Below are 19,067 nucleotides of genomic sequence, written 5' to 3' on the forward strand. Positions count from 1 at the left end.
GTTTCACAGACAGGGATTAGTTTAAGACAGGCCTAGGCCAGCTCTTACATTTATTAAGTCTAGGACTAGTCTTATCCTTGTCCCGGGAAACCGCCCCATTAAGTTCAACAGTGCCATCAGATCCTCCACACAATAAAATGTACACATCAATGGTAAGTGAAGCTTCTGTGATGCTCACCAACAAATTCATCATTAAAATCCAATAACACAATGATAATTTAGCTAAAGTGATTATGACATCAATACACAGCTACAAGCAAGAACATCCACTGTGTGTTTTGTTCATCACAGAGATCATTAGTCAATCTGTTTCCATTTAATTATGGGTAATGAGCAAAGATGCGTTTCATTATAGTCTATTGATGCTCAATTCAGAGAGGAGAAACAAATGCCAAAATCATCTGTCATTTTTATATAATAATAGCATTTTTTACACACATTTTTAAAAATCACACTATAAATACATTTCTAGTGTTTTAGCCCAGCTAATGGGCATTTTGTTCTGTATTTATTTAGATCTTTCTAAGATAACTGAAGAACTTAAAGCAACACTTTGTAGTTTTTTTTACCTTTAAATAATGTCTCTAAAATTATTTCAGTGATAGAACAACTTTTAACTGGACAAATTGTACTGTTGCTGCAACCTGAGCAGCCTCCTAGCTGCTACAAGCACACTCTGAAAGTGGCGGTGGAGGGTAGAGCACACAGCCCCACCCCTCCCCCTGCCTGCAGAAGAGTGTCTGATACCAGGCACTGTTGCGCTTTTTAACCACATGGGGGAGCTGTAAGTCATTTTTACATGGAAATTACATAGTGTTGCTTTAATAAATGTTTATACTGCAGATAATAAAGAATTTTTTATTGTATACAGCTGCAGAACAAACTTTCTGTGCACATAAAATAAACCTAGTTTAAATCAATATCAGTGCTTTTGTCCAGGTAGACACTAAACAGATTTGGGTTTTGTGTCATTCAAATCTAATACGAGTGTCATATGATCGACACATGCAGAACTGTTTGGACTTCAACACTGAGCTGTAATTCATTCACACATTCAGTCATCTTTAATGTCTCTTCTTTATTGATAAACAGAGAACACTTTCATCAGGAAGAACAATATTTGTGTTGTTTTTATTGTGTATTAGTTGTGTCATTATAGCATCAATAATAATCAAAAAATTAAACATCAAGTAAACATGCATCGCAAGTATTTCTTTCATTTTACAGTCATTTTCAGTGATGACCACCTAAAAATCATTGTCAGTATGTTTTTGAAAGTAGTGTAAAAAAATCAAAAAATGAATGAATTATTCTAAAAAAAAAAAAAAATGCTTTGCCTAATGAATCTATTGCTAAAGAATTAAGTACCTCCCAATTGTATTTGTGTGTTTATGAAGGGTGTATCATTACTGTACTGCATAAAAAATTTTCATGTTCTTGAAAATTACAAAAAAAAAACTGTTAAAAGGACACTACACTTTTTTTGGAAATATGCTCATTTTCCAGCTTCCCTAGGGTTAAACGTTTTATTTTTACCTTTTTGGAATCCATTCAGCAGATCACCGGGTCTGGTGGTACCACTTTTAGCACAGCTTAGCACAATCCATTGCCATCAAGGACTTTGCTGTCGTAACATAACTGTAGGAGGCGCAATGATATTACGCAGCAGCCGAAAATAGTCCCCTTAGTAACTTTCAATGGCAGGGGACTATTATAATATCACTACGCCTGCTGCAGCCATGATTATTACGCCAGAATAAGAGTTTAGTTCCTAGCCATATCTGCCTAGAAAATCACCACTTTTAATTTTCTGATGGATTTAGTACACAATGTAACTACAGAAGGGTCAAGTTTTAAATAGGAAAAATATCAAAACTCTTTGGTTTGTTTTTGAGCGCAATGCTAATGGTCTAATCAGATTCAATGAATTATGCTAAGCTATACTAAAAGTGGTACCGCCAGACCCGGTGATCAACTGAATGGATTCCAAAACGGTAAAAATCAAATGTTTAACTCTAGGGGAGCTGGAAAATGAGCATATTTTCAAAAAAAGTGGAGTGTCCCTTTAAAGGCATTTTTTTTTTTCAAATTTATTCTACAGCAAATGGCCACTAGGGGTGTTACTGCATTAATTCTCAACCTTTAAAATAATAAATAAAGGGTATTCTACAATGAAACTTTACAATATTCATGTTAAATTACACACATTATTAGCATTTAGTTATATAGAGACATGCATAAAACTGAAAGTCAAGCACTTTGTAGTTTGTACTTCAAACAGAAGGCATCAGACTTATAGGACTGCATACTAAAGGCAAATGTTTAAAACATCTGAATGCCCCCCTCCCCCAATAGACAAGATGTCAAAGAGTGAATGAACAGTTTAAAATTTCACTTCAGTCCATCATTTCTCTCAGTAGTCTTCTAGAGCAATAGTTCAGTTTTACAAGTACCCAAAGTGTTTACTCCAGCACAGCGCATAAGCTTTGGATTCATATGACATGAGCTTTAATGTACAGCAGGTCTCGTAGACTGAACAGACAGCATGTGTAATGTACAGCAGGTACAGTCCATAGTATATCACGCAATCTCTGACAGCTTCACAAACACCTCTGGTGTACAGCTCATCCAAATGAATCATTAAGTCACATTATAGTTTACACCAGCCCTGCAATCTCGAGAAAAGACAAGCAGCCAGACGTACAGAGATATCCTAAAATAATCATCACTGAGCAATGGCTTCTGTAATGTGCTGTCATTCACAAAGGGAAACATCAGTCATAAGGGTAACACTTCAGAGGATATACAGTGTAGCACTAAACACATAAACATTAATGAACATCCTGTATGCAAACAGTTCATACTGATGTTTAGATCCTTTTATATGATAGTGAGATATCTTGAGGTCAACATTTTCATTATTCACCTTTGAATACTATATCTTACCATTATAATCACTAGTCTGATAATCCTGGTGGCACAAATATAACCAGCCTGATCTCACGAGAATTCGTAAGTATTTTACGAGTTGGCTAATTCATATGAAGTGAATTGTACAAAACATATGATTATCATAAAAACAATAACGAAACCCCAACCCTAACCCCAACGTCACAGGGGAAAATACAAAAATGTCATACGAATTAGCCACCTCGTAAAATACGAACGAATCGTCATGAGATAGCATTGATATAACTTTGATTAAGGGGTTAGTTCACCTAAAAATGTAAAAAAATGTCATCAATGACTCACCCTTATGTCGTTCCAAACTCGTAAGACCTCCGTTCATCTTCGGAACACAGTTTAAGATGTTTTAGATTTAGTCCGAGAGCTTGTTGACCCTCCATTGCAAATCTATGTACGGTTTACTGTCCATGTCCAGAAAGGTAATAAAAACATCATCAAAGTAGTCCATGTGTCAACAGTGGGTCAGTTAGAATGTGTTGAACTGCAACTGACGTACGACGCGGCTGACGTGTTATCTGGTGCGCCCCAGCTGTTTGTTTTTTTTGTGCGCTTGAGCTCCGTTTACAGTCTGAGGGAGACCCATGCTGTAAGTTGAAAAAAACTTTGCAAACATGTCTGAGGATAACACGTCATCCACGTCACTGCATTCACGTGACTTTAGTCTCGTGCATGCAATTCACAACAGAACCAGGAGGGAAGACAATTCTGAATAAATTTGTACATTTTGTTATTTTTGGACCAAAATGTTTTTTCGATGCTTTAACACATTCTAACTGACCCACTGACAGTGATGAGAGAAACAAACCTTTTTTAACGCTTCGAATCAATTGAAGCAATTGCTTCGAAAATGGATTTAGTTTTTCAAAGCGTTCGAACCACCACCTGCTATATAGAAGCAATTCAAAATAGTGTAAGAGCAGTTCTGTCCAAATAATTTACACTTTTTTACAACTCCCCCTAGTGGTAAATAATCATATTTTCGAAACATTTCGAAACAGTTGTGACATAATGAAGCCTCGTTTGCTAAAATCACGTGACTTGGCCAGTTTTGAAACACGCTCCGAACCAATGATTTGAAATAATGTGAATGTGTTCACATTCAAGACTCTGGTTGAAAATCTGTTGGTGTGTGGTGTGCTGTCTTTGACACATCATGGCACACTACACACTATACGTGCAAAACGGTTAAATCTAGGATTTTTTATCTTCATGTTTGTGGTCTATCACATTTTGAAAATATTATAAGATGTAAAAAATCTTTTGGTGTGTACCCAGCATTAGACCCATCCTTAATACACCTTGTCACTATTTCAATTTTCTCCTCCCTTTTCTTCATCATTCAGACACAAACATTCTTTCTTGCACGATAACACAACAAACCCAAGTTAAACCACCCATCACAGCAGCTGGTTAAAAGTAAAGGTAGTAAGTCCAATAAAGCATGTTAACCATGACGAATGAGAGTGGGAAGGTTAACCGCGAGTAATTGTCTATGTAATGCGGATTCTCCACATGACAGCAGTTGACAAACGTCAGAATTTTTCTCATTATTGAAATGCTTTGGACGCAGCAGTTTAAGGGCTCTGCTGGCACCTCTGGGGACGTGGCCTCACTGGAGGGCGTAATATCAAACTCTCCTGCGGCTGGATCTACGGCATCTTTGCGTCTTTTGACCCTTGAGGAATTGTTGGCGATGGTGGTGACGATCCCGTTTATCTCCTCCTCACAGTCGTGTACGTGTTGACCGTACTGACACAGAAAAACACCCAAAGATAAACAAATAAAAGTCATGATTATAAAAGGAAAATCTGAAGTATGGTGATCAATAGGTGATGATAATGATTTTCCTCTCACCATAAGTGCACTGTTACAGTCAGGGTGGTGTAGTGTGCAGAAGTGAGTCACTGCATACTCAATTAGTGCTCCGAAGATGAAACTAAAGCAGATGCCCAGGTAAACGTCTATGGCCTTAATGAAACAGTTTGCATTGGGCAGAGACGTTCTGGCACCCATCATCAGCGTGGTCATAGTCAGGACAGTAGTTACTCCTTCACAAGATACCAGTAATACAGGCACACAGACAGACAAAAAAATAGAGAGTCAGTCAATGAAACAGTAATATAGTCTTAGTTTTAGCAATGTGGTTCAAAGCAATGCACAAAATGAGCAATGCTGTTGAATTCAGGTAAAACTATTCTAAATTGGGCTTAGACATTTAAAAACATTGCTTTTCTTGGGACTAGTGCAGTAAACTGTTTTATGTATAGGCTCAATGTCCTAGATTTTACTTCATTAGGTAAGTTTACAAGCAATCCATTTGTAATCGAATTGATGGCTCAATCGGATTGAAAAGCCTTCATACAAACACCTTAACTCATTCCCCGCCATTGACGAGTTATCTCGTCAATTAAAAGAAAGCATTTGCATGAAAAAATGTGTTCCTGATTTTTATGGTAATCAGTAATACCACGATTATCCACTAGATGGCTCACCCAATTTATAAAAAAACTGAAGCAAAAAATTATTTATTAATTTTAGACGTGTAAAATTTTTTATTATTTAAGAGCTTATAAACAGCGAAAAAAATAAAATAAAAAACCAGGACGAAACGTTTTTTTCCCCGTTTTGTTTGTTTGTTTATTGTTTGTTTGAAATTAAAGAATCTGTTCTTTATTTGATATTTTTGTAGGTTTATATATTTTTAGAAGAACATTTTTCTGGAAGGCATTTTGTGAAAATCACAAAAAATGCTAGCAGGCAAAAAAAAAAAGGCTGACGGGGTTAACCAATATGATCATCATTGATAAATCATATCGAAAGGCGTGGTTTAGTCTGATCTGTGATCTGATCAACAGAAGTATGCATGTAAACTTCTTAATATTTTCTCAATCAGATGTAAAAACTTGTGATGCTGCGTTGCCAAGTTTTTTGCTAACTTAAACATTTAAACTGTTTCAGCAAGTTTATTTATATCTGCAGGTTAAAGACAAAAGGATTACCTTAGTTATTGGTATTTGGGATGTGAATAGTCATTGGGATAGTTTTGAATGTCCCTTGGGCTGGTTTTGATATGCAAATCTGGCAACCCTGGCTGTGCGCTTGCGCAGACGTTTGGTTCAGATTATATAGAATGAACATGTAAACAAACATTTGAATCAGATTGCAATGTTTAGGGTACATGTAAACGGTACTGTCGTAACCTGCAATCGGATTAAATTCAGTCAAATTGACAACATTTTGTGCATGTAAACATCACCATTGTAAAATTGTAGTGAAAAGTCCAAAAAACATGTTTGATGTCTGACACAAATCACTAAAGCAATTGTCCTACCAATGCAGATGCGTGCTGGGACAGACGATTGGCTGATCCAGAAAGAGACCCAGGACAGAACCACTAACAGGCTCGAGGGCACATACGTTTCCAGGATAAAGTACAAGATGCTTCTCTTCAGCTCAAAATGAAAGACCAGCTTGGGGTAATTTCCTAGAGAGAAATAAAACAGACAGAATGTCATCCAGGTTAATTTATGAGATAACGAATCAAAGTGCAAAAACAAAAAATATAACGTATTAATAATAAAATTTTGGTAATATTGTACTCGTCTTAGTAACCAGTGTTGTGCCTGAACGAGTTCATTGAACGAAAGTTCATGAACTAGTTCATATTTTGGGCGAACGTGAACTGAACGTACTGTATTACTGCCTGATGAACGCAAGATGAACTCGTTCATTCTGGGGCTTGTGAACGGCACGTTCTCTCACTTTAACGTCATTCAGTCGGGTGCCAGATTTCTATAGTCTTGCAGGCGAAAACCCGTCTAAAACACACTGTAAACAGGCCTTAATGTGTAGCGGAAAAAACACCCAATCTGGCAACACTGCCACCAGGCTGCATACGTCATCAGAACAACACTGACTGGACGCTGCTATCCAAATCCCTGCCGCGCCACTCGCATAGTTTAACATTAAATAACATCATATTTGTCCTAAATCGTTAACGATTAACAAAGGCTGCTTACGCATATTCTGGATCTTGAAATAGACTTTGACTAAGCTCACGCTATTTAACGTGCACGTGCGGTGTGCAATACCTGCAAGTTGTCATACACGCAACGCCTCGCAGCGCTTCTCGCCCGGAAAACCCCTTGAAGCACCAGGCTAGCCTTTCAAGGTATGTGCAAGCAAATACAAAAAATAAAAGACAGTCAATGCTCGTAAACCCTGGTTGGATAAGGGTTTAAAGTTGGATATGAAGAAGAAATCTGATGCATTTAGCTTCAGTGTTAAAACTGATAAAATAATTACTGTCTGTGGTTCTATATGGGCTATAATGGCAATATTTAAAAAAAAATAATATGGGGAAAAGAACTATAAATTAGTTCATTTTTGGAACTGTGAACTAGTTCAAAATTTGGAAATATGAACTATGAACTGAACTAGTTAATTTTAAAATTTGTGAACTGTGAACTGAACTAGTTCATGTAGAAAGTGAACTTTCCCAACACTGTTAGTAACGCACGTTACAACAATGCATTTCAAAATTAGACTGTTATTTTTATTTAATATTTTTAACCAATGCCGCACGACCAGCACATCCACACAGGAAAAATCTGCGGGTAAAATAGTATGTGTGTTTCCGGGTGCTGTATGCAGCATGTTCATTTTTACTTTAATTTTGTAGTTGAACTGCGATTTAGATGCGGTGCGGGTCAAATATAGACGCGTATTTAAAAGAGCCGCTTCTGCGTTGACTAAAGCCGCTTCTGCGTTGACACAATGCATCTCCTAGGCCAATGATTCCCAAACCTTTTCAGCGTGCGCCCCCCTTGTGTACAGTGCATTTTTTCACGGCCCCCCGAAAGAAAATGTATGACAAAAACAGTTTTAAAATGTCATATTTTAATTAAACAAAACATATAAAATTATACCTAGTAGTGCTGTTGGTTAGTTGGCTTATTATTTTTTAGGTTTAATTACACAGAATTCATGATAAAACATCATAAAACTGGGGCCCCCCTGACACCACCTCACGGCCCCCAGTTTGAAAACCACTGTCCTAGGCTACATACTTTGTATGTTAAAAAAATCCGGTGGTGCACATAAAGTACGCGCAAAATCTTCTGATGACGAAAATTGCATCACGCGCACTGTACGCGAACCCATGCGTACACATAAAAATGGACTATACTTTGGCCTTCAGAGGACAACATGTTTGTCCTGAGGCTCATTGTGTTTCGAAATTTAGGTTGGTTGCAATATGCAATCCCACCCCTAGATGCCGCTAAAAATTATACCTTTAAAACTGAAAAAAGAGAGAAATTGTGAGGTCAGTTTACCTGTTTCATAGACGGCCTCAGAGACAGAAGTGTAATGATCCTCTACAGTGTACTGGGCCAGTCGCAGTGTATCCAATCCACTTACAGATTCATTCCCACGAACCCAATAAAACATCACATCATTGACATTATAACCCCCTGTTAACATAAACACAGACAATGAGTGGAGGAGAGAAATACTTTAGTGATATATTACAGACCTGAAACATCTCAATAAACAACAACAATCAGCAGGATTCGACACTGTATCTTGCTGTGTGAATGTAGCCATTGGCTCTCTAAACAAATTTCATTACTTTACACTTTCTGTCTCATTGTGCATGAAATTCAAAAACCCTTGGTTGATATTAAATGTAATATTACTATGTGTCCTCTTGGTGGTGCTGTACCATCAGATACTTCAGCGCTAAGATCTTTTTCTTGTATTGTGGCCACATGAAACTCATTATAGTGTTTTCTCATATGTTCACAAATTTCTTGCACCTGAATATGAGCAATGCTGGAGTGTTTATAAGACTCGCTGTTCTCTCACACAATCAGATTACTGTATCTGTAGTATCTGGACACATTTTGCAATAAAAACAAGCAATATTGTATGTGGTGCTGTATGCTGAAAACAACAACAGGGTTTAAAGTTTCCGTCTGGATTTCTTGTAGTTTCCAAATGGTTTTGTAATTGAACAATGTAAATTTTGATATCTTGCTGAAATAATGTAATTCAAAGGGATTCAAATATACTCATTTGAAACAAAGACTTCTTTGAACATCTCATCTCCTTAAAACATTGAATCTTTCATCACACGGGTCTCTGTTTCTGTCATCGTCAAATAAATATTTAAGCTCAAATCGTCTTCAAAAGCCTTCCAGCTCAGTGTCTTGTTGACTCGAAGCTGAATGTCATAAATTTCCAAAAAATTAAATGCTAGAGTACATAAATAAATAAGTAGTGATATTCTACATAAAGAAAATAAGAACTGTTCAGGACTATTAAAGCCCACGGGCAATAAACACTTGCAAAATCTCTCAGATATCTGTGAATACTTTTCAGTGACTATCGACGTTTAAAAACCAAAACTATTATAATAAAAATATTAAAGACTAGGAAAATAAATCTTTGGGTCATTGTTCAAGTTCAGGTTCAACTGTGACATTTTCCATGACAATTTAAAGAAATAGTTCACCAAAACATTATTTATCAACCTCCTGTATAAATTTCTTTGTTCTGCTAAACACAAATTAAGATATTTTTTTTTAATGTGACTAACCAAACAAATCTGGGGCACCATTCACTTGCATAGTAATATTTTCTCTTACTAGGTGGTGCCCCAGATCTGCTTGGTTACAAACTTTTTTCATAGCTTTCTTTATTTTCAGCTGAACAAAGACATTTATAAAAGTTAAGAGTGATGACAGAATTTACATTTTTAGGTGAACTATCCTTTTAACCAAAACACCAGATTGTCATTAGCAGAAGTTGTGCTTAATTGTCCAAAAAACATCAGGTGATTGACTTGCCCAGGTGATTGATACAGTATAAGGGCCATAACTGTCAAAATTTATGGGAGCCTGAAATTACCAGCAGTGTCCCGTTTATAAGATTAAACCATGAACTGCTGCTAGCAGTGGATTGTGGGGGAGAGAGAGACAGACAGAACCTATTTTCTCTTTTTATTCTGCTTTGGTCTTATATAAGCGAAAGCAGAGTGGAGGAGGTCTGTATCTAAGACTCAACGCAGAAAAAAACGAAAAAAAAAAACGAAAAGACGACAATAAGGATCACAAGGCAAGAACTGAACACAGATTCTATACCCAAAACAACAAATTTCACCCAAATCTACAGCTGTCACACATACATCACTGTCTCTCACTTCTTTCATGCTGGATGTGTCTCTCTCATACTCACACAGTCACCTGAAAGCTTTGTGACCTTATTGAACTATATATTACAGAGTGTGGATGCGTGAAAATAAACCTGTATATGGGAAAATGCATGTCAATGGGAAAAAGCTGTTGTGCGATAGACTGTACTAACAGATTTAACGAGAATTGAGAGATATTGTTTTACAGACGGCCAAAAAATACAGAAATGAGAACTAAATAGATCGTTCATGCCGACATCCACAGACCACAGGTGGGTTGAAGTTGCTATAGTGTCACTATCAAGCAGAGGTTTTAATTTCTATTTAAAAGTATTTTTTCAAGTATTTGTATTTTATCCGTGTTTTTCTTTGGAAACAAACATTACAAAGCATATTATCATAAATTTACATTTTTTAAATACAAGTTTTTCTTTTACATTTAATATTTAAGTACATTAACATACTTTTACTCAAGTAAAAGTGCACAATTTTAATGTAAGTATTGTATTAAATGTTAATATGCAATATTAAAGAATACACAGTATGATTCTATGCTTTAAAATGTAGTGAAGTCAAATTTTTCCCAAGACAAACACCCTAATAAAGCACAGATGCTTGGAAAATGTAACTAATGTAACTAATTATTGTCCACCTCTGCTATCGAGTCCATCTAAATTTAATTTAAGCTGATAATAGTCAGTTTTACTGGCATTTTATGAAAACCAGCCATTTTGTTGACCGTGTGCCACTCAACAGGGAGTGCTTCGGTGTGGTCACGTGGAAAATTGACGTCAATGCATACCCTCTATTAAGAGAAAACATTTGTCTAATGAGGTTTTATGTTAATCTGTAATACCACGATTATCCCCTAGATGGCTCACTTACCCAATATAAAAAACTGAAGCAAAAAAATATTTACTAATTTTAAACTCTGTGAATGTTTTGATATTCGTCAAATCTGAATCTGATCTCTAACAAAATTCCTTTACAAAAATGCAATTATTTCAGCATTTTGCTATTTTTCTTTTTTTTTTTAAGAAAAATACCCATATGTAAGAGTTTATAAGCAGAGAAAAAATATAGATGGATGAAACGTTTTTACCAAATTTGTTTGTTTGTTTATTGTTTGTTTGAAAGCAGAGGGTCTGTTCTTCATTTGATATATTTGTATGTTTATATATTTTTAGAAGAAAAATTTCCTGGAAGGCATTTTGTGAAACTTGCTGGCGGGCAACTTTTCAAAATATGGCTGGCAGGGAATGAGTTCACACAAACTACTACACAGAAGAAATCTTACAGCTCTCCAGTTGTAAGGTGCATGTTTGTTTGTCCATGGGGTATTTCGTCAGGTCCATGTTACAGGCCACTGTTGTTGTGATCCTACAGAAAAAACACAGAACGGCTTTAATACATAAATATTAGGGGTGGGTATCGATTCATATTGATGCATTTGGCAGCTGCTTTTATCCAAATTGACTTGCAGTGCATTTAAACTTACAGTATAATACATTTTATCAGCACATGTATCAGTAAGTCCCAGCTGTACCCGAACGTCTTTTTTTGGTGTTCCTAACGCTCAGTTGGTATAGAAACTGTGTTAGCAGTACAACAGATTGTGAGTTTGATTCCCAGGGAACATGTGTTGTGAACTATTATACAATCGTCTGCCAAATGCGTAAATGTAAGCATAACATTACATGAGGCCAGATGACTCACCGTAGGGCATAAAGAACCGTTCCGTTGGGAAAGATCCGGATCAATCGGTTTTCCACTGTGATGTCATGGAGGAAGGATTTCTTTGAATCCACTATAAATGTGTCGGGTACCCACAGCAGCTCCACCAGTCGACCATCCAGACTTAAACTCTTGTTTCCCTCAAACACCAGTCTCTCATCTGTCCAGCGCTGACGGAGGAAAATGGTCGCTGTGTAGTCCTGCAATTAACAACACATTAACACCATTTTAAATCTTTCTGATCAATATGTAAGGGGTTTACGTTAAAGTCAATGTCCTGATGCAGGTTGTTAAATTACATTATAAGACAGTTTACTATATTATTATACAGACTTCTTATAGTTCCTTTATCATTTAACAGATAAAATCAAATAAAGTCTGATCACATGCAGTATCATTTATACAGTAAGTGCTGAGATGAGTTACAAGTTCAACACTTGTATTCACATATTACAATATAAGCTATAGAAATGATGCTTAAAATGTTAGTTATTGTATTTTACATCAACTGGTCATGTTTCTCACCATGTTGATCTCTGATATAGTATCAATGCTGGCGATGTCCAAACTCATGCCCACCGTAACAGGACCATCTAAAGACAGAAGGTGGAGGAAAAGGTAAAGAAATGTAGTGCATGTAAGCAATAATGTACTCGAGGCTGTGCTGTATTGTGAATAAGCAACGTGGAATAAGTCACGGCTAAAGGGATGTGAAGCGAAGAGTTAATGCAACAACTTCAGTATTGACTTTTTTACAACACAGCACAGCCTCGAGTACATTATTGCTTTTATAAAACAGTACAAATATTAAAGCAAAAAAATTTGATCAACATATGAAGTAAAATCACAAAAGGAAGTAGAGAAGTGATATTACAAATAGAAGTCTAATACAAAAACATTACATAATCTGATGGTTATATATTTTTAAAATATGTAACTTGTAACAACTATTTTTAAAGCACTGATATGTATTTGCCAACCCATTCTCATGAAGTGCGTATAAATAGCACACCGTGTAAAAAAAGTAGTACATTACATACTCCAAATTCCAATTTTGCGTGCATGTGATATGCCAGTCATTCCCGTTAACTAAATAAGGTGCATCTTTTCATGTCGTTTTATGTATTGTTTTCTCAATAATTTTTCTTTTTTTTAAACTATTGTAACTTAGGTTCGGGGTTAGATTTGGGATTTCATTTAATATATAGGTTTCTCCATGTTTTTTTTCTATTTTTAATAGTGTAAAAGTGCAAAGTGGCAACACCAAAGCTCCAAAAATATAAACAATGTTTATTATTAGAAGCTTTTATTTATAAACATTTTTGATATTTTTGGAGCTTTGGTGTTGCCGACTTTGCATTTTTGAGCACCCAATTCAGATTGATGTGCATGCTTTTGCCTGCTTTTTGTAAATTTTTAGAGTTGGGGTTTGGGTTAAGATGTCATTTTATGTGACAAAAAGCGACAACAAGAGAGGGACAGACAGATAAAAAGATGTTCTCATACAGAAAACATAGGGGCGGTTTCCCGGATAGTGTTTATGTCACGACAGGAATAAGGGAGAACCCAAACGCAGATGATGTAAAACATAAAACTGAGGATTGGCGGGTGACGTGACTCCGGCTGCGCCGGCGGGTGACGTGACTCCGGCTGCGGGTGAGTACACCTCTCAGGTTGGGCGGTGTCGAGCAGGCTCCGGCAGGTCCGGCTGGTCTCCCTCTAACGTTAGCATCGGGTCCGCATACGAGCGGGTCATAGAACTTGTAACCCGACTCGTATGCGGGACGGGAACCCCTTCCCCGTATCGCCAGGTGACTACCGGCATACATCTCTGCTGGGTTCAGTTTGGCGCGTTCGTTCTGTCACGACAGGAATAAGGGAGAACCCAAAAGCAGATGATGTAAAACATAAAACTGAGGATTTATTTAAATAAACTCAAAAACCCATGAGGGGGTAAAAACAGGAGATAAATAAACAGTAGTGATGAAACACAGAACTGGGGAACAAATACGGGATACCAAAAATAACAAAGCAGACTCGGAGAAAGATTCAGGTGATTCCGGAAGACGGGACAACACACACTGAATTCAGACGAACGAACGCGCACACGACAGAGAACGAGAGGGCAATATAAAGACACGACATCAATGGGGAACAGGTGAACATAATTAATTACGTAAGACACGAGCACATAAGGGAGTAGGGTAAAAGTGACGAGACACTGGGAACACGTGACACAAATACATAATGTGAACACACGTGTCCCCACACAAAACACAATGCTGCCATGACCTTGCCCTCTGAAATAGGACCTGAATAACATACCAAGGTCAGGAAAGACCATGACAGCGACAAGACCGTGGGAACACGTGAAAGCCACATACACAATATGACTCCACGTGTCCCCACACAGAACATAATACTGTCATGGTCCTGTCAGATATATTCAGACCTTAGTCTAGCACTGAAGGTCTGACAAGACCATGACAGTTTAAGTCTAGTCCCAGACTAAAATGCATATTTGCATTGTCTTTACTGAAAACAACTTGCACTGACATAACTTAAAATACACCATTGCAAAATACACACCAGTTATGCTTTTTTATAATGTAGGTTTGTAAAAACATGTCCTAAAATAACTAAGGCCTGGGCTTGGCTTAATCTAAATCCGGTCTGGGAAACTGCATCATTGTGTAGTAGGACATTTACCAAACTGTATAGTTTATTAAATGGTTAAGAGCTGTTAAAGTCACAACGAAATGGAGGAAATGATAGTCTTCCTATCATGACATATATCCGAGTGAAATAGCTTCTGAAGTGATAAAGAGGTAGGGCGGGACTTGATTTCGTCCATCGAGAACTAATTGGATTGTTGGAAGTTGGGTCATGTTGCTATTTGCTACTCACTGCAATCTTTTCCAGGGCTCCGGCCTCGTGTCATTCCTCGAGACCGGAAGTAAAGAGAGATAATTTCGAGGAAGGGAAAACATTTGCGTTTTTGATTAAAGATGGGCCCATAAGAAGATATTTTGATAAATGATGGTAAGCACACAGCTGAGTGTAACCATTGATTTCCATAGTAGGAAAAAATACAATGAAATTCAATGGGTACTGTCAATTGTGTGCTTACTATCATTCATCAAAATATCTTCTTCATCTTTTATCACAATACTTCAATAATATTTGTTTTCAAACTGTGGAAGTCAATGGTTACAATCAGCTGTGTGCTTACCATCATTTATCAAAATATCTACAGATTAAAATCAACATGAGGATGAGAAAATGATGACAGAATTGTCTATTTTGGGTGAACTATCCCTTTCATCAAATTTGGAGAGAAATTGTACAAACCATCTCAGAAAATGTGTTAGTGTTAATGTGGAGTATAAACTGAGCGTTAGTCCATCTGTTCCCAAATGAAAACGTGCTGTCAGCCTGCACACGGACACAACTCCCACATCAAGTATTTACTTATAATCTCCCGTGAGCATGTGAACATCCATAGCATATGAATGTGTGTTTTATTTATGTTGTCTTACTGTCAAAGAAAGGCCTGAGGTATTTGTTGTATCCTTTCATGAGCTTCTGGATAGTCGGAGGAAGAATCTCTCCATCTTTCACCTCAGCGCTGAGCAGAGCGTTTAGCAAAATCCTATGAAGGAAAAGAAAAGACACGTGAAGAAAGTAAACCCGGTTCCAGCACATTTCCTCAGCACGAGCTCGGGCAGAATCTAATTATTCCATGACAGATCCCTGATGAACATCTTCCAGGCTAAATCACAGAGACGCACTGATAACAGAACGGTTTTGAGATCCTCATCATCTTTAAACCAGAGAAAAAAAAGAAAGCTAATTTCCATAATTGAATTACTTTGATCTGTCAGTGTGGAGGACTTAAATGTCCCATCACAGTTTGAGTGTTATCACTGCCTTGTTTTTGCTCGATTTTTCCAGCCCTTCCCAGCTAAAAACTGATCTGAATACATGGTATACAGTTTAACTAAAAGTCTGTTTATGATGCAATGAATGAGTGTTTCATATACAGTAAAAAAAGTAATAAAAGACAAAAGACTATAAATTAAAACATTATAGTCTGCTAAAGTGACCGGACAATTTTATACCGTATATAAACGTTTATACCATAACAGCATCAGAAGGCAAACTAAATATTAAAGGATTAGTCAATTTTCTTAAAAAAAAATCCAGATAATTTACTTAAAACCATGTCATCCAAAATGTTGATGTCTTTCTTTGTTCAGTCGAGAAGAAATTATGTTTTTTGAGGAAATTTTCAGGATTTTTCTCATTTTAATGGACTTTAATGGACCCCAACACTTAACAGTTTTAATGCAATTTAAAATTGCAGGTTCAAAGGACTATAAACGATCCCAAATGAGGCGTAAGGGTCTTATCTATCAAAACGATTGTCATTTTTGGCAAGAAAAATAAAAATATGCACTTTTAAACCACAACTTCTCGTCTTCCTCCGGTCGTGTGACGCAACAGTGCGACCTCGCGTAATACGTCATCACGTCAAGAGGTCACGGATTACGTATGCGAAACTACGCGGCAGTGTTAACAAATGTGGAGAAATAGGACCGTTCTGACGTTGTTGTATGTCGAATGATACTAATTAATGTCTTTGTGTCAGTTTATTGTTTAAAATGGTCCGCAAATGTGTGTTTCATATATGTCACACATGACCTTTCTAGGTAATTACGTAATTACGCAATTAAGTGAGGTCGCGCTGGCTCGACACACAGCCGGAGGAAGACGAGAAGTTTTGCAAATTTGGTTTAAAAGTGCATATTTTTTATTTTTGACAATCGTTTCGCTAAATAAGACCCTTATGCCTCGTTTGGGATTATTAAGATTCCTTTTAAACTGCAATTTTAAACTGCATTAAAACTGTTATGTGTTGGGGTCCATTAAAGTCCATTAAAATGAGAAAAATCCTGGAATGTTTTCCCCAAAAAACATAATTTCTTCTCGACTGAACAAAGAAAGACATCAACATTTTGGATGACATGGTGGTGAGTAAATTATCTGGATTTTTTTTAAAGAAAATTTACTAATCTTTTAACAAAATTTAGCAAAATAAATTAATAACATACTGCACAATATACGTATTGTATATTGTTTATCTGTATAATCCTTTCCCATCTTTCATTTGATATACTACAGCACATTTCCATGTGGTTCCCTTTCTTCATCCCTGTTATAGGGCAGATACAGTATTCCCTGTGGCTCTGAACAGGTGACATGTTCCTGTGCTTATGGATGAACGGTTTGGATTGCTGTCTCTATTCTCCGCTCAGTGTTTTAGCTGTGGGATTGGATGTTAATACTGAACTAAAAGCTGGAATGAAGCTAGACTCTTCCAACATAAACACACATTACTGTATTATACTGTATACCATTACACCCCTGGATAATTCTGCATTCATCACCACAACATTCATTCTTGCATCCATCTGTCCACCAAAAGTAATGGTATGACCTGGCTATTACAGTTATTTTTCATATTCTTTGAAGTTAGAAACTAATATTATAAAACCGATAAGATGGTCTATTATGGTAACTAACTAACATTTTCTAACTAACAGTGTGCTGTGGTACTATAAATCAACAGACTCAGAAAACATCTCTCAGGGGTGACAGCTATAAAAATACATTTGAATTTCCTGGAACAAAAATAAAAAATAACATTTTCTAAATGCATTTAGACAGCTAGAATGAATTATTATGGCACGGATGTGAATTTTGGTGCTTGTGGGCTGTAGACACAGATATTATTTGGTACACTTTTAGACATTGCAGCGCTTATTTCGTCTGTTTTGTCGCTATACTCACTGATATCATTCAGCTGTCACTTTAAGACTTCCGGATTATGGTGGATTACTGTCCATTCAGGGCTGTGCAGCACGTTTTGACAGTTTCTCTGCTAAAATCATGGGACTGCCACTGAAAACTCATGTGAAATATGTAGCTGCGGGATTTATCTAATTTTGTAAGTCTGAACTTAATTGAGCGGTATCACACAGTCAGACACAGTTACATAATCCATCAAGGAGATTAATTATGCAAAATTCACTTTTACATTTTGAATGCAGTTGTGTGTCTGCAGTGTGTGTAAACACCCGACAATTACATTAAAACAACAGCCTGAGATAAAGACTTTGACTATTGCACTCTTAGAAAGGATGTGTTAATTTTATACACATCATTGTGCTGTAAGCTTTTAACACATTATGTGTAATTTTAACACATTATGAGTCATTTTGTCTTGATTTTGTGTTCAAGTATAACACATGTTGTGTTAAAAGTAACACAAAATGTGTTGTTTCAATAATAACACAGAGATGGGTGGATTCCAGGACGACGCAGTTAGTGTGTTGTCCCAGAATCAACACTAATGTGTTGTTTTTAACACATTCGTTCTTAGAGTGTGGTTTACATTATTTCTGGCCAGGCTAAAAAAGCCAAAAGACATGCAACGTCAATAAACACTTGACTAATAAGCGAATAATCTCCTTAAAAGAAACATGCATCAATACATCCTACATTTTGAAGTGTGACAGTTTTGTCAATAATATAAAGGTTAAAAAACTGTTTATTAAAAATATATCTTAAATAGGTATGTCGGTGTTTAGTGTGACCTCTCTTGGCACTATACATCTTGAGCATTTTTGAGCAGAATTAAGTAAAAAGACTAATTTCTTTAAAATTAGAAATTAGGATTTAACTTTATTTAGGTTTAAGAGATCCTGCGGTTTCCTGCTATTGCTCAAGTGGGAGTTTACCCTAAAAACGTGACACATTAGTTTACATTTTTATACAGTTTTTAATACTATATACACATTTCCTGTATTTTCTGGATGTATTCTATTAAAGAGACTGAGAAACAATTATATATGATCACTATAACATTGCAAAAACAACAAATCTAACTGTGGCATGGTGGCCTAAGACTTTTGCAAGGTACTGTATATACAGTGAGGAAAATAAGTATTTAAACACCCTGCTATTTTGCAAGTTCTACCCCTTAGAAATCATGGAGGGGTCTGAAATTTTCATCGTAGGTGCATGTCCACTGTGAGAGACATAATCTAAAAAAAAATCCAGAAATCACAATATATGATTTTTTAACAATTTATTTTTATGATACAGC

At 36.5% G+C, this 19,067-nt stretch overlaps 1 protein-coding gene across 1 annotated transcript in view; it reads right to left on the reverse strand.

Annotated features, from left to right (window-relative positions):
• Positions 1-2,047: 2,047 nt before the first annotated feature.
• LOC135786741 (gamma-aminobutyric acid receptor subunit pi) overlaps positions 2,048-19,067 on the reverse strand; it is a 28,655-nt gene continuing 11,635 nt past the window's right edge. Inside the window, exons 3-10 of the mRNA XM_065296276.1 lie at positions 15,436-15,548; positions 12,422-12,489; positions 11,879-12,096; positions 11,460-11,542; positions 8,304-8,441; positions 6,299-6,451; positions 4,822-5,015; positions 2,048-4,716 (exon numbers count right to left, since the gene is read on the reverse strand). Of these exons, the coding sequence (XP_065152348.1) occupies positions 4,378-4,716; positions 4,822-5,015; positions 6,299-6,451; positions 8,304-8,441; positions 11,460-11,542; positions 11,879-12,096; positions 12,422-12,489; positions 15,436-15,548 (1,306 nt within the window). The 3' untranslated portion in view covers positions 2,048-4,377. The remainder of the gene's footprint in view (positions 4,717-4,821; positions 5,016-6,298; positions 6,452-8,303; positions 8,442-11,459; positions 11,543-11,878; positions 12,097-12,421; positions 12,490-15,435; positions 15,549-19,067) is intronic.

This window comes from Paramisgurnus dabryanus, chromosome 20, assembly GCF_030506205.2.
Source record: "Paramisgurnus dabryanus chromosome 20, PD_genome_1.1, whole genome shotgun sequence".
Lineage (NCBI taxonomy): Eukaryota > Metazoa > Chordata > Actinopteri > Cypriniformes > Cobitidae > Paramisgurnus > Paramisgurnus dabryanus.